Here is a 22,984-nt window from a genome sequence, read left to right as displayed (position 1 = left end):
GATTGGAGTAGCAATCCCCGGCTGCGACATAGGCAGTCAGTTTTCCCGAGTCAAATTACTCCTGGGACACAACCCTTTCGTGTGCGACTGCGAGGTCTTCAAGCTCCTGCGGTACGCCTCCTTGGAAATGAGGCCAACGTCAGCGTTGGAGAGGCTCAATGGACACATGCTTGTAGTGCCAGCGGTCATCGATATACAGGACCTCCACTGCTCGTGAGCATCAACACTATAACCTCCTCTTACTAATAATAAAATTAGAATTAAACACATAAAAAATTGGCCCCGGAATCAATCCTTGGGGCACACCCAATTTTATGCTGATAATGTCACAGACTAAATTTTGAACTATCAACCTACTAAGCGTAATTAATAGCGTTCAAAACGGCATATATAGCGTAGCTTCATTTTTTACGATTTTTAATTGCTTTTTTCTCGGAATTTTACGAGAAGTGCGTCGTCTCGCTTCGGCATATTACATTTGTACCCATAAACTACCGAATTGCAAAATTTGAGCTCGATCGGCGATGCGAAGGTCGTGTATTCCCCTTGTCAGTTATTACTGCTATGTCAAAGTGACACTTTTGAAGGTTTTAATTAACTAATTGTTCAATAATAAATGGGAGACATAAATACTTACCATTTTTATGAAACATACACACCAATGAGATCATTGGTGTAAATGCATCCAAATTTTTGAGCAATGATGTTGTGCTACATATATTTTTTGCAAAAGAGTCGTCGAAATTAATGTTTTTTTGCAACGGATACAGTTTTACATTTAAGTTTAGCCAAAATACAGTATGTTAATGACATAAAAAAACTTGCAAGCAGGTTTCAATGAAGTCCTACTGCTGAAATAAATCGGTGATTTTATTTTGTAGAGTCTTTTTTTGCTTGGAGACGGATTTTTTTGACCTTATACACAAGTTTTTTGACTCCATGAACGAGAAATCCGAGGTCTTATCAATGCCTGCACTTTAAGTTTGGCGGGACTGAGGCACGAATTACGTCGAATCCGTGTTCACGTTACGGACGAGACCGTTAATACCAACTTGAACTGTACATCTACTTCGAAGTTGCATTGGTGCACCATCTTCAACAGGACTCGTGCTGATGATGAAGAAATATTCATATTCCTCCAGCACGCTTTGATATCAATGTGCTTGATAATGGCCAACACCGGTTCTACTTTTTACCCCAAACGCCAGACGATATCCATCACATACCTAAATACGGTTAATACACACAAAACTCTTCTTTATTATACGATGGATATTTCGACAACGTTTAGTTGATATCCTTTTTGTAAAATTCACGAAGAGCTGTAAAATTAACGTAACATAGATATCAAAGTTGTAACAACCGTGATATTATAAACAATGATTCCAAACTTTGTCAATAACTAGCATATATTCAGTGCAGCATTGAAGAGCACAAATGTTATGCGTCTTTGTGTGGTATTTACCAAAAAAATAATAGGCTCACCTATTACCCACTCATCATGATTTTGTGAAGATATCCATGGCATGCTGTAATATGAACGCCCACGTCCACTGTTGGACATCACTGCAAGATTGTTTGGAAAGTCCTTGGATATTTGTTGGACATACATGCGACAGAAATTGGACTAACATTGATTTTTCATGGTTGTCATATATTAACGTCGATAATGTCGTCTGAATGTTAAAGGGATATCGATTTTTGTTAGGGAAATAAACTGCGGAATAACGAAGTCATTTTCATTAGTAATAGCCTCTCCTAAGCCATGAGTCTCTGGGCATTTTTATTAATGCTTCAAGCACCTTTCATAATCATGGTGGATGGAAAAAAGGACAACACAGTGAAATTTGGAATAAATACTTATTAACAAACATTACAGCATGGTTGACATGCGTGCACCTTGCGATTTCGAGACAATTTTTTTATGCACTACGATAATACAAAGTAATTATTCTCACCAAGAATACTTTATTGTTGTCCTTAATTTTCAATTTAAATAATATAAATAAATATTATTTTTAATTTTAAAATATTAATGAAAACACTTGACTACGCACACTCATCTTTCTTGCCGTTGTGACATCCATCTTGTTTTACGAATGCAGAACTAAATACGTGGGACATGCAGTGGCAGAATCGTGTACTAAAATATGCAAAAGAGCGCATTGACAGGATTAAACGACAATAATTCAGTCTTGAAGTACTAAAATATAAAAACATTGAGATGCACTTGCGCGTAAGTTGGGTCTGAAGAGAATATGGAGTAGTTTCACCACGTAAAGTCTCCAAGTTTCGATTTAGATTCTAATTTTCCGAATTTATTTCTAATTTTAATATTTTCGTGTTTACAGGGAGCCAGACTCAATGAAAGGGAAGGCGATCGCAGATGTGAATTCATGGGCTTATCATTGGCTGCCCATGATTGGAATTTGTTGGAATCACCTTGGTGTTCAGTCAGAGTTGGGGACGACATCAACCAACACCACCGAAATAGAAGTAATGGTTGAACCACCGACATAGCACTGGTGGTTTTCAGTGATACTTTGTGAAGTTTCCTCGAAATTTTGGACAATAAAATTCAAACTTTGTTTTCTCACATGAATTCTTTGTAACCCTTAGAACTTTTTTCGCAAGCAGCAATTATTTGTTAAAGTGTTAAAACAACCCTTTGAGTGTCAACCGATTTTCATCTACATCTACATAATACCCCGCAAGCCGCCTAAAAGGCGTGTGGCAGGGGGTGTTAGGACACCAGCCGTTTACAGCTTAAAAAAAAAATTAAGTGCTCAAACGAAGTTGGGACTAGCGTTTATTAAAGTCCTTTATGGCTCGGGGGAAAAACGAATTCGTATATCTATCCGCTCGGCAAAACATCTCTCTTAATTTATCACTTCTATCGGACCTGGAAATATAGTGTGGCTCTAATATTATGTTCTCTGTGTCGCTCTTAAAGATATCCATTCTCAATTGTTCAAGCAATCTAAGCCTAGCGCGCAGCCTCCGAGTCTCCAACGGCTCCCAGCCTAATTCGCTTAACATCTGGGTAACACTGTCTGTACGCCCGTAGCAGTTTTTGACGAAACGCGCAGCCTTCCTTTGTATTTTATTCAGTTCGCGGATTAAGTCTTTCTTCACCGGATCCCATATGCTCGCTGCATATTCAAGGTGCGGTCGGACGAGAGCGAAATAGCACCTTTCTTTTACTTTCTCATCCGAAAATCTTCCCACAATACGCTTGACGATTTCTAATTGCCGAGGCATTTTTGCTGATTTTGCAGTAGGTTAAGGGAAAAAAATTACGTCTCAAAAACAAGTAAAGTTATACGTTCAAAAACTTAAGAAAATCTTTATTATAAGTGGTTTCACCTTTTATATTATATTTGACCAATTTTTGGTAATATGAGTTAATTTTTATAATTTGAATAAAATAGTTAACGTTAAAATAAAATGAATATTGGCAATTGTACAGGGTGATTCAAAAAGAATACCACACAACAACTTTAAAAATGTGTATTTAATGAAAGAAACATAATATAACCTTCTGTTATACATCATTACAAAGAGTATTTAAAAAGGTTTTTTTTCACTCAAAAACAAGTTCAGAGATGTTCAATATGGCCCCCTCCAGACACTCGAGCAATATCAACCCGATACTCCAACTCGTTCCACACTCTCTGTAGCATATCAGGCGTAACAGTTTGGATAGCTGCTGTTATTTCTCGTTTCAAATCATCAATGGTGGCTGGGAGAGGTGGCCGAAACACCATATCCTTAACATACCCCCATAAGAAAAAATCGCAGGGGATAAGATCAGGGCTTCTTGGAGGCCAGTGATGAAGTGCTCTGTCACGGGCTGCCTGGCGGCCGATCCATCACCTCGGGTAGTTGACGTTCAGGTAGTTACGGACAGATAAGTGCCAATGAGGTGGCGCTCCATCCTGCTGAAATATTTAATTCGCCGACAGATAGTGCTTAGCTCTGCCTTTTGTCGTTGCAGAGTTTTAAATTCCTAAAGTTGTGGTATTCTTTTTGAATCACCCTGTATGATAAGTAAATCCATTATTACCCAGACTTTATGTAGGGCTTTTAATTTCGGTTTTTTTGTATTTTCCGATTTATTTTGGCCTAATTAAGATGAATTTTTGGAATAAAAATATTTTCATCATATTATATGATTTTACAAAATGCAGCTTAAACGCAACGCTGGGATAACTCCGGTAAATAAATATAAAAAAGTAATTTAAAAAAATTAGGTTACATCTTTTATTTTTTACCTTGATTTGCACACTCGACATCTTCGCCGGGAGTTAATCAGTATTCCTTTGGAGGAAATGCCCCATTCTGCCTTTCAACGGACATGCTGGGGTATGTCATTTTTCCTAGGGTGTATCGTATGTGCGCATCGATTTTTGTGCCAAACTCATCAGTCATAAGAATACAACTATATGAATGAAAATTTTTGTGGATGTGACAAAATTAGAACCAGAGATACTGAAAAATAGTCATTAAATCGAAGAAAAAATTATTCTGAGGTAAAAATATTGCCTGGGAGTGGCCCTAAGGACTCGCTAAGCTGGGTGTCTCAGGCCGGACCTGAATGAATCGGACAATTGCTACCTCAGCGGTCACTTCCCTTCCCTCGCGTCGGCCAGAGCCGACGTCCGGTCGTCTGCGTTGAAAAATCCTCGACAGCTATACCCGACGTCAGGTATTTCTGCGTATGAAAATAATCGCCGGCTCCACCCGACGTCCAGCGCGAAAGGGTTAGGAATACTAAGCAAATTGGCGTCAAGTATATTCCGTTTTATTTCTTCAAAACGTTAACTTCACATATTCTAATATTGCACCCAATACACATTAAAGGCAATGAGTAAATGACAGTAGTTAAATGCGATACAATACGAGCTCTAGATTACTATCGAACGAGATAGTTCAATTAATTTATATTACGTTGCATTTCCTGGCATATTAACTCCGCGCAGTGAAATCTTCATTGCCAGAGAAGAAATAAGCGACCATGAATTAGTCTACCTTCAAAATGTTCCAAGAATGCGCATTCACGAAGTCGGAGTCAGCCATCGCGCAATACGTGCACCGTTAAGTCTTTAAAACCATTCGCAATTGTTTTCGACACACTCTAAAATTTATGGATCAGTATCGTCGTAGCTGTTTGTTACGGTCGTTACTGTTTTTTTATTGCCATGGAGCTAATCTGCTTACTTGCACTCTGACGTCACAGGACGTTTTTGTAGCGCGAAAGAATTTAGTGTTTTTCGCGGACTTAGAAGCTCTGTAGTAACAAGAATATTGAGAGTTATGAAGTCATATTTTGCTAACCTTAATAACTTCAACTTACTAATCGATACATGTAAAAAAATAGCTATTTTAATTTTATGAGAGCACCCCATTAGGCCCGATCATGTAACTCATCTATAATCCTCCACAAAGCAGGAGCGCCTTGCGAAGTGGTTGAATTCTAAATGATATTATTTAAAAACATTTTTTTGCATTATTTTTTTGATATTTTGAAATTAATCTGTTTTTTTTAATGTGCGTCATTATTTTTAAACTTTAATTTAGCATTACTATTAACAGGCTTCTTGCGTCAAAGTATTAATGTTATGTAATTACTAAACTTCGCTATTGTGCGAAAAATCCACAGGGAATAAATCGTTCGCCTTGACCAGGATTCGAACCCGGATCCCCTGATTTGTGATCGAGTGATGTAGCCTGTTTAGCTACCGAGGCGTCATTCTATTCAAATTTCAATATTCATTCTAGTCAAATTTCTACAGGTAGATTCTAAGCTGAAATGACTAAAGCACTGGACCAGTAATCGGGGCATCCGGGTTCGAATCCTGGTCAAGGCGAACTTCTTTTTCCCTGTGGATTTTTTGCACAATAACGAAATAAGTAATGGGAATTTCCGTGAAAATGTCAACTTTTTCTCACAAATTAAAATTTAAGCTGGAAATATTTTATCTTTGTAAATCAACAGCTAGCTGATTGAATTTCAAGAAATCAATGTTTGAAATATTATTCACAGCCTTGCTAAAAGTGTTCAAACTATACTTCGATTCACAGAGCTTTGAAGATGTTTAAAATCATTGCACTTTGGAGGTTGACCTCGCATTGTCCAATTGTCCGATGCATTCAGGTCCGGCCTGAGATACCCAGCTTAGCGAGTCCTTAGGACCACTCCCAGGCAATAAAGTCCGACCTTCCCACTCATTTATGACCATCCTCTCCGCTGGAATCACTGCATAGTAATTACGTTTTCAATAGTTTTTCAGTGATATGTTTTGTTGCATACTACTATGTTTTTATACTTTGAAATGAATTCTTCGTTTTGTTCTGCGCCCAAGCAACTTTTAAACGGAATTTCAGCGTTAAAAATAACGGACTTCCGGACTTATAGCCTTATTACCCTATATTTACTAACTTTGTTGTTATTAACGCTAGAAACCCGTTTAACCCTAATACGGGCAAGGAGAGTGTCTTGGACTCATCGCATCACATTTTTGAGAATTTTATTATGTTATTGAAATGTCAGCATGCTGTAAATTTTTTACTTCTTCTATTGGCATATTTCGTATAAATTAGAGTAATTCAAACTTCTTTCGGAATCAAAGTAACTTAGAAATAATCGTCTTCCCTGAATTCCCACAAATCCGGGCAAGGTGAGTCTGTTTGCACGAAATGTAAAAAGTAATGCGCATTTTACAAATATTTGGTTTGAATTGTCAAAATAATGTAAAATTATCACTATGCACATGTAACGATAAATATTTGGTGTTTTATGTAGTGAAAACAGAAACAATTAGTCAAAAGAGTCCACTGTACTCGCCGTTTGACTATGTATGAAATTAATAAGTATTGTAAAACTTTTGTTAAACAAAAAATAATCAATTTTATGTTAAATGATTCAAAGGTGCAAAATATGTACAAATTTATGTGAAAAGTAATATTTTTCACTGTTTAATAGTTTAAATTAAAAGCAAAAGTTAAAAGAGTCCATTGGACTCACCTTGCCCGATTACGTCAGAAAAATATGTTGCCCGTATTTGGGTTAAAATTCTACAATACTTAAAGAAAAAACGTTAGTAATTCTTTTAGAAGAGTAAATAATTTGAAATCAACTACAAGGTTAGGTTGAAAAAAACACTGGTAACGCAGTAAGTTGACCGTGGATTCATTCTATGATAGGGTTAGAGGGTGAAATTCATTGGCCGGGGTAAGGGACGGGCTTGGCCCCATATCTGAGGGACGAAAATACCCAGGCAACTCACCCCCAAATAAGAGCTCCGTACAGAGAGGTTTAAAATATTCTTATGCTACTCGTTGCATGAAAACGTTTTTCTACTGTAGGTGCCGGCAGGAAACGGCTAAGGTTTGGAAGAGAGACATACGTCGATTCAGCATTTGGATAGGTTCAAGTGCAAATATATTTGAGCGTTTGCATTGTTGGGGCTAAGGTGACAGCAGAACGTGAAGTGAGAACAATAGATCTTATACAGTGGAAATCGCCGTTGATGAGGGGGGTGAAAAATTAATAAGCTCTCTTTGTTAAGACTTTGCTGCATCTTCAAGTATGCATGCATTCTTCAAACCTGTCAATTATTCATTATATATCTTTCATGTGATTGGTGATAAATTAACATGTTTTGCTATGAAAAAATAAATTGTAGTGAGAAAAACGCACTGAGAGATACATAGATTTTTCTAAAACTGGGGTAAATAATCTACTGGCACCACGGAAGCCTATTGTTTACAAGACTCTGACGTCACGCTCAGCAAACATGGCGATGGGTCGTTTAGAGCGCAAGATTACTATACAAATTTCAAAGTGGAATTTTGCGAATAATACGCAGGTTAGAGAAGAACTGCTTTCACTGTCATTTTTAGCGTGGAGGATATTTTTTATTGCATAATCATTCATTTTCTGTGGAATTCTCCATTGTGTGCAGATTATTTTCCTGTGAGTTCGTATTCGTGAAACCAAGCAAATGGTGAAACTCTGTCACATTATCATGAAATAAAAGTTTCTTTTAACAATAAGTGCATGTCTTGTGTTTCTTTAACTGTCTATTGTTTTTCGTAGATAACTGCCTTTAGGTTATTTTTCATTATTTTAGAAATTGCTTTTCTTGTGCTCTCTGAATTGGCATTAGGTTTCACGCTACTTACACTAAAAGAATGCAGAGCAACAGATTATTTGTTATGGCACGGTAGTTCAGTGTTTTTGTCTGTGATTAAGTGTCTCCAGCTAAGTATTCGTGATGGATGTTTAGTATTTTCAGCAGGAAGAGAATCGGACCACCGTAGTACGGATACGACTACCTTCTCCGCTAATTGAGGCGTTGCCAAATTCAACGGCGCGGCTCGCAAGCTGTCGCGGTACAAAAGGAACGATGTTCCTTCAACTATCACCCGAAGGACCAGAGAAACACAGTTTTTAAACGCTCAAAAAATACATATATTCTCAACTTAACAATATCAAGGAAGCAATGAATAATAATGACTTTCACAAATCAGTACAATAGTGGGGGCAACTTTACCCATTAGTCAGTCAGCAAATCCTCCTGTCTGTCGTTTGGCCAACACGTGCGCACACTTGGGGGGCGGGGGAGTGGTCGGGGCAGTTGATGGCACCACACACTTTCACCATGAGTTCCACTCGCTGACTGCTTCACTGACTCAACTGACTTCGAGAATTACGACCATAGATGTCCAACTCCACGCAAAACTTCTTTGACAGTGAAGAGTTTTACTACTATAAGTTCAGATGGCAGCAGCATCGGCATCTGCCGCCAAATTCAAATCATTAACACACGACCTCCCTTCCCATTCCATTATTTCAAGTCTATTTGCTTCAACTCAAAATGCCCGCAAACTCGTACGCACAAAATAACTGATTCTCAGGAGCGAATGGGTAGTTTCATAGCATTTTTATTTGGAGGAAAGATCCATCAAGGCCTCAGGGCAGTAGCTTATTGTTTATCTTAGGTTATTGCACATAAATTAAAATCGAATATAAAAAGACAAAAATAATATTTATTGTCAATAAGTACATTAATCATCAGAATAACAAACTTAGCTGAATAGTTCTGTGCTACATATTTTTTTCATGATGAAGTTCTGAAGAGTGATTCATGAACTCCTGGATAAAGAAAGAATAGAAAGAAACACAATCAGAGTACATCACTTGTAATGTTTCAGATATTAAAGGAAAATTACACCTCCCTATGAAAAACACAAGAAAGTTATGAGAAATGCTAGGACTTTCAAACAAAATTAGCTGAGGGAATTGGCCATAACTGAGTATTGCACAGTTAAACAATTTTCAGACGATATCCACAAAAATCAGTTCTGTAAGACAAAAATGGAAGCAGACGCGTAACTATGGCGGTGGGAAGGGGGATAGATCCCCCCCAAAGCCTCAGAGAAACAAAAACAATTGTCTAGTTTTGACATTTAATAACAACGTCTGCTTAAAGTCAATTTTTAGTGCGAAAATTATGTGAAATGTATCTCCAGGCATGCTATTTTTCAAAAAATTTCCCCAACGAAAGTGGGGAATCGCCACCCCAGGCTATCCCCTCCCCCCAAAGCATAGTCCTAGTTACCCCTCTGAATGGCAGCATGGATGAGGCGATGATTCAAAACCTTTAAAAAGAACTAGAAATTTAGCTCAGTAATTTCTTAGAAGAAAATTATCTTAGACTGTTGCAAAGAGTATTTCAATACCAGGTTAAAATTAAAGAAAGATTCACATGACACCACCACAAAAATGCATAAAGTTAACTTCACTAACAACACAATTTGGTGTAGATAAGTGAAAAATAAAGGCATTAATTAAAAATGATTTAACTTAAATAAATAGATTTAAACAGTAATTCTAATACATAGTAACTTCAAACCACCGAGTTTGGATGTTTGGAGCAAGCACATAAAAGCATAAAAACAATGTGACGAGCGAAGGATGGAAGTTAACTAATCATAGTAAAAGTTATGCATTCCTTTTTCGAGATCCTTGGAATTTAATAATAATCGCTACAAGCAGATGAACTACATTTGGATTAATCATTCTTAACAGTCCTATACTTTCTCCACGGGAAAGATATGTCTTTATCAATTGAGAGGAAATAAACTGAAATGTAGCTGTTCTTCTAAAGAGTTGGATTAAGTTACCTAAATGTAAAACATCCAACAACTACGTTCTTGAGAAAAGTATTTCACAACACATGACAGCAGATGCAATAAAAATAAATGCGACTTACCTGGCTACTTGTCGAGGAAAACAGAAAAAAAACTTTCAGCCCTTGGAAGGGCAGTCCTTAACTGCGCAACAGTGACGTATTTCTTACGATACTCCAAATTTTGAAGATCTATTACGATGCGATACATGCTGGCAAATGCCGACATTCTTCGATTTCACTACAGAACTCCGAAACAACAACACAGTTCACTTGAGAGGACGCGGATGTCACCTTCATTTGTTTTTCTAATAGCACTTCGACCGAAAATATAAATCATTAGAAAGAGACATTAAGTTATCAGAAGGAAAGGCAATGTAGCGTAAATTGGAAATTTATGGCTGAATTATGCATTTTTGTGGCTAAAAATATTATATTTAACAACAACGTCAAGAATAGATGTCGCAAATGCTTGCGAAAAAATTTCCCCTATCCTGTTGAACTTCCCTGATTACGACCACTCGTCGTAAGCACACACACATACACACACAAAAAACTGAACATCATAATACAACTACGCCCTCCGGTGGCAGTTGCAAGAACTAAATATACCTCTGTTTACGGAACACAAGCTTAAGATGGTTGAGTTATGCCCTCAATCTTCCTCCTCATGGCCTACTGCAACAGTAAACGCAACTTTTTTTCGTCGGAAAAAAGAAGAAAAACTTATACGGGCGCAATAAAAAGTTGTGCTTCGACGTCCGTTAATCAAGCAGCACAAATAAAGTGTAATACTCATGACTGAACGCTGCCAAAAATACACATCTATCCACTACCATTAAGCCCGTATGACACTTTCCAATTCATTGGCCAATAAATCGTCGCGCAATATTGCTCAAAATATTGGGCGTTACGTACCGTACGACACGCATCAATATGTGCACCAATATTGGCCGAGGTAGTGTTCTAATGTCCCGCAGGAGATCGCCATTGTACTTCGATGATTTTACGTTTGAATAAGCATTCGCGTGATTTGTACGCTTCATTCAATAGGGTGGTTTCCTATTATTTTTTTATTGCCTAAATCGAAAGATTATTACTCCTGGGGTACGTATTTCACGCTTTTAGATTTTTAAATGACGATATCTATTTTTCGCGATTAAATGAAAAGTGAAAAATTTCAAGCGCGCGAAAACGCGACGCGTAAGTAGGAATGATGGGAAAAAGTCCGTGCGACGCATTTCTGGTTCCCCCTCCCGCCTTGTGAGGTGACCATGATCGAGGCTCTGAGCGCTGATAGGACGCAGGATGCTAGCGGGTAGCTGAGTACCTTGCTGGCTGGTAGCGCTTGCCTTTAAAAAGGTTTATTAATACCTTATCAAACGAAGAAAACTTTCTGACCTTAGCCAGTTTTAATAGGTGATTATTAAGACATGTTTGTTCTGATCTCTGTGCCTCATGCATGAATTGGTAATCTCAGACGATGTAAAACTCCTATCTACTCGTATGAAACTAGGTCCCTGTGACGTCACGTGGATTGGAATCGCATGGGCGCCAATCTGGCCTTTTTCAAATGAGAATAAAATTGACCATTGCCATTCGTCTAAACCGGTATTTCAAAAACCAAATAAATTGTGTATTATGAATACACTAATGGTGGGTAAGGAATCGCAATCAATGCCTTTCGGTTTCTTTGATGAAGGAAACTACCCTATTGTGAAACAACTTCTTTCGTCCACATTATAGAAACTTCAAGCGAATTTTTGGGAATAATCAATTTTTTACCGCCAAACCTAAATATTTTGCAAAGAGCTTCTAGTTTTGGGCACTATGAGTCAACAAACTGACTTCTGATTGGAGATTGGATGCGAGAAAGTAAAACCAGTTCTAAATCCAAATTGGGCAAGAAATTGTGCCCAATATTGTGAAAAGGATGTTAGACTAGAAATTGGTTTGTCAGTTGGACCACAATCCAATATCCAATGGATTGGCCAATAAATTGGGAAGTGCCATGCGGTATTTAATACGATTTCAAAGTAAACAGAAATTTGTTAGCATTATCTACGAGTATACAGAAAATTCAGGGGCATACACTCTATATATTTGGCTGAAATTTGCTTTGATAACGTCACTAAATAACCAGAATCGTCTTCACTGGCACATGGGTACGTATCCCTTGTGCTTCGTGGAGCCTTTGGGCCGTCGCAACGGCAATTGTTACGTAAGACCCCCCATGCCCCCTTTCAAACGGCGCGCCGTTTTTCGCGCCGTTGGAATTTCAACAACTTTGAGAATTTTTATCTCGGGAACGAAGCGTCACCTAGCCCTCGGGTTTTTTGCGTTTTTCAAAATTCATCGTCCTCTATCTTCTCTATTTTTTCCAAAAAATGTGCAAGTTCTCCATCGTTAAGTCGGTCAAAACTAAAAATTAAACTACAGTGGAACTTGGTTATAACATCATCAAAGGGACCAGAAGATTTTAAACGTTATATCCGAGTGACATTATGAAAAAGCAGCCTTCATTCTGAGTGAAAGGACAAGGTAAAAACGCAAATGTTCTGCTTTATATACAACACTGTTTATTGAAATCTACTCGTACATTGGAATATGTATAATAAAAAAACGTTAATAAAAAATGATATTCACAATTACATATTTTATAGCCTAATATAAATCTTACTTTACTGTGGAAAAAATCTGTGATCTTCTTTTGAACGGTCCTTTCAGAGATATAAATTCTCTCCGTTGTGCAACAAACGTCTTGAAGCGCGCTGAGTGTTGAAGCAGTCGTTTCCCTGAAGCGACAGAACCGGGAGAGAGTCTCAGTAGGCTTCAATGCTTCTTGAACAGACGGACAAATGAATAATCGCAAAATTTTTGATACTTTACCCGAGCGTCGCAATATTTGTTGACGATATAAACGGGTTTTCGTACAAAATAAAATATTCAATTTTGGCTGGTCTGTATAAAATGTGACGTTAAACCCGAGTTGACGTTACAGCCGATGCCGTTATAACCAAGTTCCACTGTATTTCTTTTGTTTTTACCAATTTAATGACTGAACTTCGTAACACTATAACATTTTAATTGTTAAATATATTCAAAATATTGAAATTATATTTTTTAAATTCAATTCGAGCTAGTTGTAATCCCAGCTCGAGTTAACACTTCACTACCGTGTTTGTAAACAAATCTCCAAAAAATTGTTGACAATCGGTAATGTCCGTGTTCCAGTCGATGAATCAAGCAGTTTGATTTCACTCCCTCAGAATGTTTGCAAATTAGTTTCATCGGAAGGTAAGCTCATCAATAAAGTGTTCCCGAATATCATTGATCACCACAAAAACCACAAATGGTTGATTGAGCGACCAATTTTGACGTCCTAGAACGAAGATGTGGGTGACTCATACTAGGTAAATCAGGATGAAATAGTTGGTACTCTGCATGGATTCAAATATTTTAACTGTGTAACAAACGAAGACGAAGTAACCAACTATCTATTTGAATTTTTAAAGTCCTTGGACGTACCTGGCTTACCACGGCACCAATTACAGCTAAAGGTAGGCTCTGTGTTCATGAACTTTCGAAACCCAAACCAGGCAAAACTATCCCACGGAACGCGTTTGGTGATTTAAAAAAGCTGATAATGAATGTGATTCACTCGACTATACTCAAAGGAAAATGAGACGAGTGAGTTGTCTTCACAGACGAGTGAGTTCTCATTCCGAAGATTCCAATATCCCAACTTATACACCCTTTTGAGCTTACACGAATTCAAATTCCAATTCGTGTTGCATTCGTGCTGATGATTGACACTAGAACCAGGGACGGGACTTTTTTGTCCCATCGCCCTTTGCAAATGCTTGAGATTCATGTAGTAGTGGTTTGATCCCTTTGAAATTTACTGAAATTTACTCACTTTTTATGCTCTTTCGAATAGTTGTATTGAAAATATTGTACGATATTTGGTTCGCGAGAAAAGCGACGATTTACCTAGAACCGCGGGATGGGACTTTTTTGTCCCATATGGGGAAAACATACAATTTCAGTTTTTTGTACACTTATTTTGTATTTAGCATAATAAAAGTTTATTACCAATCGATGCACAGATACCGTTATTCTGCCAGTTAGAAGCGCAGAAGGGAATAATCTGTGCACCGCGCCGGCCGCCTACTCACGCAGCGCCGGCCGCGTCACCTCTGCCCGACGCTGCGCCCCTCTTGACAAACAACACTTTTGCTGTCAAAATAAGTTTACTGTATTCCTAGTTATACTTAATAGAACGATTTAAACATTACCTTAAAACGTGTTTTGTTCACACAAACCACAAAAAAACCGTCAATTATACTTAAACATGACAGGATCAACGTATTTTGTCAATGGGACAAAAAAGTCCCATGCCGCGGTTTTGGTGGGGTTGGAAAGTTCAGCGTTTCTAGTGTTAACAAATCACAAGATTAATCTTTCTGAGTTTGCGCTCATGTGCTCATCAAAAACCCATGATTTTATACGTAGTATATTCACGAGTTAGTAAACCATCAGCTTAATCTCTTTCTTCGCTTCGCTGTAATTATTTCTATTCATCCGCTTCATCTTGCGCCTGAAAAAAAAAACAAACTGTCGTATATCAGAAAGAGCATGACTAAACAGATAAAATCCGAATGTGTAGGATACACGCGTGGTACGTTTACGCAGTGAACTTCTCCGAACCGAGTTATTCGAGAATCCAGACAAGCAATACGCCAACTATCTTCCGAATTGGGAAGTAGAGCTCCGAGGATGCCTAAGGAAACCACATTGACAAATCATTGGTATTTCTGGGAATTTTCTGATTTTTTCTGATTATATTTTTGGTATTAAGCCATCATAACGTCGCAAGTAATATATTTTAAGCATTCATGTTAATGTAAAATGCCTTTTCGGTTGCCATTTTTTGCTACAATTCATCATTCACTGCGACGGTGGTTTGTTTGTTTGTTTAATGCACTTGGGGTAACCGACGTATTGCAATTTTTCTTTTCTAGCCGGCTGAGAATAATGTTATTTTTATCGCAGTCGCTCATTTATGATCATTAGGAACCCTTTGAGTAATTTCCGTGAGATAGTAGAGGATATTTCAACTGAAACTTATTATTTCCTTAATCTTAACTTCTTTTTGTCTTTGCCCGTGGGAATGGAAATACCTCCTTCTTAGATATTTTCTACTTAAATTATCGCAGTGGCTCGACAACTCATGCTATTGCACCTATGTTAACATCACAGCAATATCCTCGATGCGTCAGCCATATTGGCAAATTACGTCACTGCTTTCAGCGCCGCCATCGGTGATTTGAGTCTCGAATAGCTAGCGCGCCACGAGCCATGAGAAATTAATGCTGCTCCCTAGGTGTTACCCATTTTCACGAGTTTTCGAGCGTCAGTCAAGTATCGGTCTAGCGTGGTGTAAACTTGCCCCAAGAACGGGTATGACCTTATTATATTCTGTTAATTGTATCTTTGCGGGTGAGCTGGTGTGGCCAAAGCAATTGGAGATGAGGGGAGGGAATGTTTCTCGACATTTGACTTTGCCTTTGCCATTCAGCAAACGGTAGGCGTGGCCTCAGTGAGTCGCTCTCAGACCTCCGCACTATATTTTCTATTGTGCTATCGTGGACCTTAAAAATAACATCATTGCCAATATTCTAATTAATTTTTACAATAATATATTTTTTTAATTATACTATTGTAAAAAACGCTATCGTAACATTTATTTATGTAAAAAATATCGTACATCTTTGTATTTTATATTGTTCTTATGTTTTCTTTCATAGCCCTGATGATGGTTTATAATAAATAGAAACGTTGGCTAAAACTTTTTTGCATAACATACGTTGGCCTACACTCCAAGAACTATTTTAAGATGAATTAAACGAGGTCAAGATAAGAAGAAAAAAATAAGTAACTACGAACATGCTTTGTGGGGGATGAGTGCCTTAAGGAGTGACTCTACCCTCCCCCCCCCCCAGAAATCGGGGCCCGAGAAAATTTTTGAAAAATGACATTCCTGGATATGCATTTTACATAATTTTGGTACATTAAAATTTACGTTTAAGTAGATGCAGTTATTATATACCAAACCTTGGCAATAGTCTTATAATAATTTTTTTCTCTGAGGCTTTGGGGGGGTCCATCCCCCTCATTCCCCCCATAGTTACGCCACTGACATCCTCAGCTGGTAGTTCAACTGTCTTCCAGTTAAGCCTTTGGAATAGTGCTGCCTGTGATAATAATAAGAGGAATAAGTGGTTGACGATCCACAGAATGGAGTCAAAAACATTATCTATATTGTCAACGAAACATATATCCCCTTAGGGATCCAGAGGGGGAGCACGGGAGCACGTGCCCCCCTCCCCAGACCCTCAAAAATATGCAAGAGTTTTAATACGGTCCCATTATCATTGCGTTCGTTTTGTATTACGAGATATCTTGTACCCCCCCCCCCCCCCCACCAGAAAAAAAATCCTGGATACGGCCTTGCTTGTGCCCCTCCCCAGAAAGAAAGCCTGGATCCGCCCCTGGCTGCCTGTGGTAAAAATAAGAGGAATATGCCTCATTCGCATTACTATTGTTCCAGCGATTGTCGGAACTATCGAGCATTCACACGACGATTGTTAAAACCTGTGCTGCCCTCTAGTGCTGAATTCTAAAATGAACGGGAAATTGACGGTTCACAAAGCTGTTGAGGTATGCATGGACAAGATATTACTGTGTTCGACGTGTATTTACCGAATAATTTTTCTTCCACCCATACTCTTCCTTCCTAGGACAAATCCAGGAAAAAAATAGAGCTTCACGAGCTTTTCGTCCTTCTCTTGTCGCTTCCTTTTCCGGTCTCCCAGCGCATAACCATCGTAAAGTGGCAACGTTCGGAACTACGTCAACTATAGTCAGGACTTGCATTCACACGGCTAGTTCGGTCATCTATCGTTAGGGCGATGGCTCGGAAAATCATAATGTGAACGAGGCATAAGCGGTTGACGATCCACAGGATGGAGTCAAAAACATTATCTATATTGTCAACGGTATATCCTCAACGTAAGCACACTCTTAAATCAGGGTTACCGTAGGGTTTTATCAAGTCGCCAGTTTTTCTCAGAAGACCACCAAATTTAGGATGTGTCACTTACTTCACTTTGTAAACAACCCTATAAATATACCTATCACTCTACCCATTGTAGGATCAAATTATAAGGAAAGTGGCTATTTACGAGAATAAATAATGATTACGATTAAACTACGGGGAAAAATTGGGAATATAACGGGCGGCCGGCCTCTCGTCGCAAGGAGGCCCTAAAAAGAAACATTCACGAAGTGTCTTCCGCCGATATATTTCAAATTTGGTAGGATAGTAGTGTTCCATAATAAAAGCACATTTTCAAAATTTCTCGTGCCCTTGAGCCTTGCGTCATAATCAAGGCCGTAGCCAGAAAATATTTTCGGGGGGGTTTATAGAATAGTAGACAAACACAAAATTATTTTTATTAGATAAATAAAATAGCGTATACGGTTAAATATGCATATTTATTATAAACCCTCAAAGGAAAATAGAAAAATATTAGTTTAAAATTGAATTTAGCCTTCTTGTTTTTTTTGCAGCGACCAAATGAATTAACTCCTCGGTGTCGATGTCAATTCTGCGGTCCCTCAGGAGGCTCATAAGTCACTCGCCTCTCTACTAATTCACAGCACTATTATTTCACACACTGCACTACAACTACACACACTGCACCTACAAATTCGCTCAGATAATAATTGACTTAAGTCGCATTGGACTTCTAGATGTCCCTGCGCCGCTATATAATATCGTCGTGTGAGCACCAAGCGAGCATAAAGTATCTGTTTAATTTTTTTCATTTTGGGGGGGGGAAATCCCCCTTGATCCCTCCCCTTGCTACGGCCTTGGTCATAATAAACAGGATATTATAAAGGCAGTTGAGTTTTAGACCTGAAAGCGAGTGTGTATCGTGATTTCTCTCCATCCTTCTCCTGTGAATCGGCGCACGCAACAGGAATATAATCCAGGATCCTTTTACCCATCCCCTTTTCTTCTGTTCTATCCTTTCGCTACCCATATCCAATCAGCGAAAAATCCAATACAAGCAAGACGTCAAAATGAAAATAACTATCGGAGCCGTATGTAAACAAAGAGGTCGCCAACGCAAGCCAGTTGAGCTGAATGTGTCGTTTTCGCAGTCTGCTGCCAGGTGACTCTGTTACGAGTCCAACTTGTGCGATTGTCTGAACGAAATTAGAACATGCGTTCAGAAATTCATACATTCTCACATTTTCTTGTGTATTCTAATGTACCGTGTAACCAGGCCTTTAGGATACAAATGAGATCCCTAAGTGTGTGTAACAAAGACGTCGCCAATGCAAGCCTGCTGAACCGGCTGAACTGAATGTGTCGTTTTCGTAGTCTGCCACCAGGTGACTCTGTTACGATTCCAACTTCTACGATTGTCTGAACGAAATTAGAACATGCGTTCAGAAATTCATACGTTCTAACATTTTTGCGTGGTTAGACGGTGCATTTTCGCGTTCATTCTGAGATTCATACATTCTCACATTTTCTTGTACATTCTAATGTACCGTGCAGGATACGAATGGGATCCCTAAGTGTGCTCAAATGTACGAGGAAATCTCTGACGATTGCCTGTTAAGTTCCCCTAGATAAGTGTTTCCCAAACTTTTTCGATCCACCCTTGGAACCATAAACGTATACTCAACGCCCCCCTAATCGATAATTTTGAAATATAATCAGAAGCATATACTAATTAACCGAATGAGGAACACTGTAATAATTAAATTAAAAACAATGACTAATTGAAAGACTAATAAATAATTAAGTTCTCTGTGTCGTGAAGTTGTACCAACGATAGACCAAATGAAACTAAACCCCTTCAAACGTTTCCCTCGAGCAAGGAAGGCTTGGAAATATTTTTCAACAGTTCTTACTTTAAAATGTGAGAAAACACATCCCAGGTAAAAATATTTGGTCTGTAACTGAGCTGGAACAGGTCTGGAACCGGGGTGGAGCTAAAGGTCTGCAGCTGGTCTGGAACTGGGAAGAAATTGAAACATTGCTCCAGACCAGTTTGGTCTGCAACTGGTCTGGACAACGGGTGGGTAAACTGGTCTGGACCCAGGTATAGCTTGGTCTGTAACTGGGCTGTTCTCAGGGAGACTATGTGGTCTGAAACTAATCTGTTCTAGTGACTAGTTGGTTAATACTACTTAAACTGAGACTCAGGATAACTAAAAGACCAGTCAATCTCATTGAACTGACTGGTTCAGTTCAGCTAGTAAGGAAAAGGGAACAACCTAAACAAATAAATCTGAGAAGCATACGGAAGGCATTTCCCAGCCAGCCAAATATGACGGAGATAAAGGCATACTGGATAGCAGTAATCTTCAATTGTTACAATAGCATTCTTACATAATTTAATACATTGCAAATTTTGAAAAGCGATGATACATCTCTATGGATGTCTTCAGCTGCAAGGGGCAAGAAAGTTAAGTAATTCTTACAACAATCAAAAGCTCAGAGTTGATGTATCTCCAGATTACGCCAGTATGAGTGCAAATGAAATTCAGAATTTAACAAATGTCAACCCAATCGTAAGATATTCATTGTACTCACACATGGCAACTGCATTTCAGCTGTGAACTCCCATCAAAGTTCTAAGTTGATAAAACATGTTAGCATATGACTTTTGACAAAGCATCAATAACATATCCCTTGCAACAGGAAATTTTGGATTCGTATGGAGGTGGATGATTTTCTATGCAATAAAATAAATCCATACAGGCACTTTAACATTTATTGATGTACTCAAAACATTCTCCAGTATTAGTAACACAGTTAACATGTATTGTAGTAAAGAAAACGTCTAGTGTCCATCGCCATCAATCCTGGAAAATGATAATTGTAAAATTTAAAAACCAGCTAAGTAATAAGTACTTAAAGTAACTTAAAATTGTTCCACATATTCTCTAATGTGGTTATTCAATTTCAAGAAAAACCCTTCATGCACGAGTGAATTTATAGTGAGACTAATATTACTTTTTTGCCATGAAAAACTGTTAAAAAACTGTTCCTAACGCGAGAACAGTAATTTGAAATATTTCAACTTAATAATCGATCTGAATGAATAGTATTTTTAATATACAAGTTAAGCCAAAGATCAACCTAAATTGTAACCACAGTGAGAGCGTAGTAATAAATAATCTTATATAACTATTGGGTTGAAAGACGTAGTTCATTAATTACATTAGTCCTAAAAATTGTTGATGCTCAAGTTCGTTGATTTACTATCGATTGTAAAAATATGTTCCATGTACTTACATTAAAATAGTCAGCGCAGCAGAGATGGGTTGATGCTGACCAAGGCATCTTCTTTAAATCTCTACGTGCTACAAGGAGCCACTTTTTCCGCAAACCCGGTAAATAAAAACTTTATCCGGCGTTGATTTCATTGTGATAGTATGCAATTGGCACGAAACAGTATTTTTTTCGATTCCTTTTTGGAAGTTTTCACTTTGAAAAACGTTATATTTTCCTCATCCATACGTTCTTAAACACACAGGTACTTGTAAAATACGGTTTTAAGGCACAGATTAATTCACAAAGTCGGAAACTACTGTATCTACGAATGTAAACATGTAAACATTCCAGTGCCAATGGCTGTTAGGTCACGTGGTATAGAAGATGGCCGCCGGTTGTTTTGGCGCAAGTTTCAAAATACGATTTTTAATACGTTATATAATGGGAAAAAATTGTAACTCAAATTTTTAATCCGCAAAATATGTATTTACCGCAGTTACTACATTCTTTTACATAACTAAATTCCTCTGGAGTAGGTGCACCTGCTTCTTATAGGTGCAAGGTGTACCTTCACGAAGGTACCTGAGGGACTTTTCAGATATTTTCCTCTTTAACAAATGCTTTAATTTTAATGGGTTACTGAAATGATGCATTACGTCACCTTATTACCATTTTATACACGGTGTTCTGAATTGAGATCCATTTGCATTTGAGGGGGCAAATAGATACTTAAGTATATTATTTTATGCTTCCATAGCCCAAATAAAGTGTATAAGCGCTACTAGCTGGAAGATATTAAATTTGTCTTACAATCAGCTCATTAACTGCACCCCTTCCCTACAGAAATGCAATGCAATTTTTTGAAAGAAGTAGGTATGTTAGTATGAAACATGTAAGTGTAGATGTTTGGTGAGTGAAGGAGATCTAAGGAAAGGTAGTGCCACGGAAGAATCCTTCTTCCATTGTAGTGCTAACCTTGCCTTACCCTCCCTGGAATGTGGAGCATGGGTTGATGGAGGGTTAACTACACACCATGGAGGGTACTACCCTTCATTTCCCCTATGTCTACCCACCATGGAGGAGTTCATTTTTATTACAGTGGAAGTTGCGGGCAAAAAGTTTTGCCTGAAATTGGGAAATACATTGGAATTAGAATAAACCATTGCAAATTATTTTATTGACTGCTTACTACTTTCTAAAACCCTATTTGATATTTCAACCTTCATTGCTTGTGCAATCATTTAGAAGTAATATTTATTTTTACCTCGCGTATTCATTTTTTACTATCTTACCAAGCTTGCTTAAACGCTTAATTGAGACTATTGAGACTAATATCAGAAGTACTTCTGATATTAGTCTCAATTTATGATGCAGCCCTTTCTAATGCCATCCAAATAATGCAACTCTCCGCAAGCCATGATTGTGGGCAGTGGGTACCTTTGAACCCATGTGAAATTCATCTATGAAATAACAAATATAAAATTGTACCCTTTCTTGAAAAAAATTAATGGACATTAAAAATTGACCACTCCATAGCCCAGGATTCCTAATTCCATTAAGTATCAATGCCTGATATACATTATAATAATTTCACTGTTACAAATAAATTTAAGAGCAATTGCAGATGACCGAATAAAATATCAGATCTCATGTCACATCAGAATCCAGACCAGTTGACTCACTTGGAATTTTTCCAGAATAGTTCCAGACTAGTTGAAACTCAAAGAATATTTCAGCATAGTTACAGAATAGATCCAGACTAGATGCAGACCATCGAATATTACAGTACAGTTACAGACCAGAATTCCAGACTAGTTACAGACCATTTCCCTTTGCCTCTCTGAAATCCAGACCAGTCCAGTTCTGTTACAGACCAGTTACAGAACAAAATTTAGCCTTTCAGACCAGTTACAGACCAGATCCAGATTAGTAACAGACCAAATATTTTTACCTGGGATGGTTTAAATTACTTCCGTATGCGGGAAACAGAGTAAACTTTAGAAGCGAAGCTTGAAATTGAAGACAAACCTTACGGAACCCCTGTTTCTGGGTTTCTGTCATTGTGTAATATCCAAAAAATCTTATCACATTCACCATTGTCTCAGTCGCATGTTCATTCCACTAGACCAGTGTTTCCCAAACTTTTACGAGCCACCGCACCCAAATATCCGAAAACCTATACTCAACGCCCCCCTAATGGGCATCTTTAAAATGATTAACAGAATCATATACTAATTAACCAAATGAGGATCATTGCAATAATTGAATTAAAAGCAATCACTAATTAAACTTTTATTTGGAATCCAATGGATGCATAGTTTTTTTATTATCATAAGGTAGCTAAAATGTCGCAAAAGACTCTCAAATCATCACCACATAACCAGCTTGCTCTTCTAGCTCAAAGAGGGAAGGAAATTGTTAAAGC

The 22,984-nt window shown here is 38.0% G+C and overlaps 1 protein-coding gene across 2 annotated transcripts in view; it reads left to right on the top strand.

Moving 5' to 3' along the window:
• LOC124172999 overlaps positions 1 to 22,984 on the top strand; it is a 248,523-nt gene that overhangs the window by 2,812 nt on the left and 222,727 nt on the right. The window contains exons 2-3 of one of the 2 annotated variants that reach the window (XM_046552536.1): positions 2 to 213; positions 2,352 to 2,635. In XM_046552536.1, the coding sequence (XP_046408492.1) occupies positions 2 to 213; positions 2,352 to 2,520 (381 nt within the window). In that variant the 3' untranslated portion in view covers positions 2,521 to 2,635. Of the gene's footprint in view, position 1; positions 214 to 2,351; positions 2,636 to 22,984 lie in introns of those variants that run through there. The other variant, XM_046552537.1, reaches the window with a different exon arrangement.

The sequence above is a fragment of the Ischnura elegans genome (genome assembly GCF_921293095.1).
Source record: "Ischnura elegans chromosome 13 unlocalized genomic scaffold, ioIscEleg1.1 SUPER_13_unloc_3, whole genome shotgun sequence".
NCBI classification, from domain to species: Eukaryota; Metazoa; Arthropoda; class Insecta; order Odonata; family Coenagrionidae; genus Ischnura; species Ischnura elegans.
The sequence above is the reverse complement of the archived record's forward strand: the minus strand, read 5'-3'. Positions and strand labels throughout refer to the sequence as shown.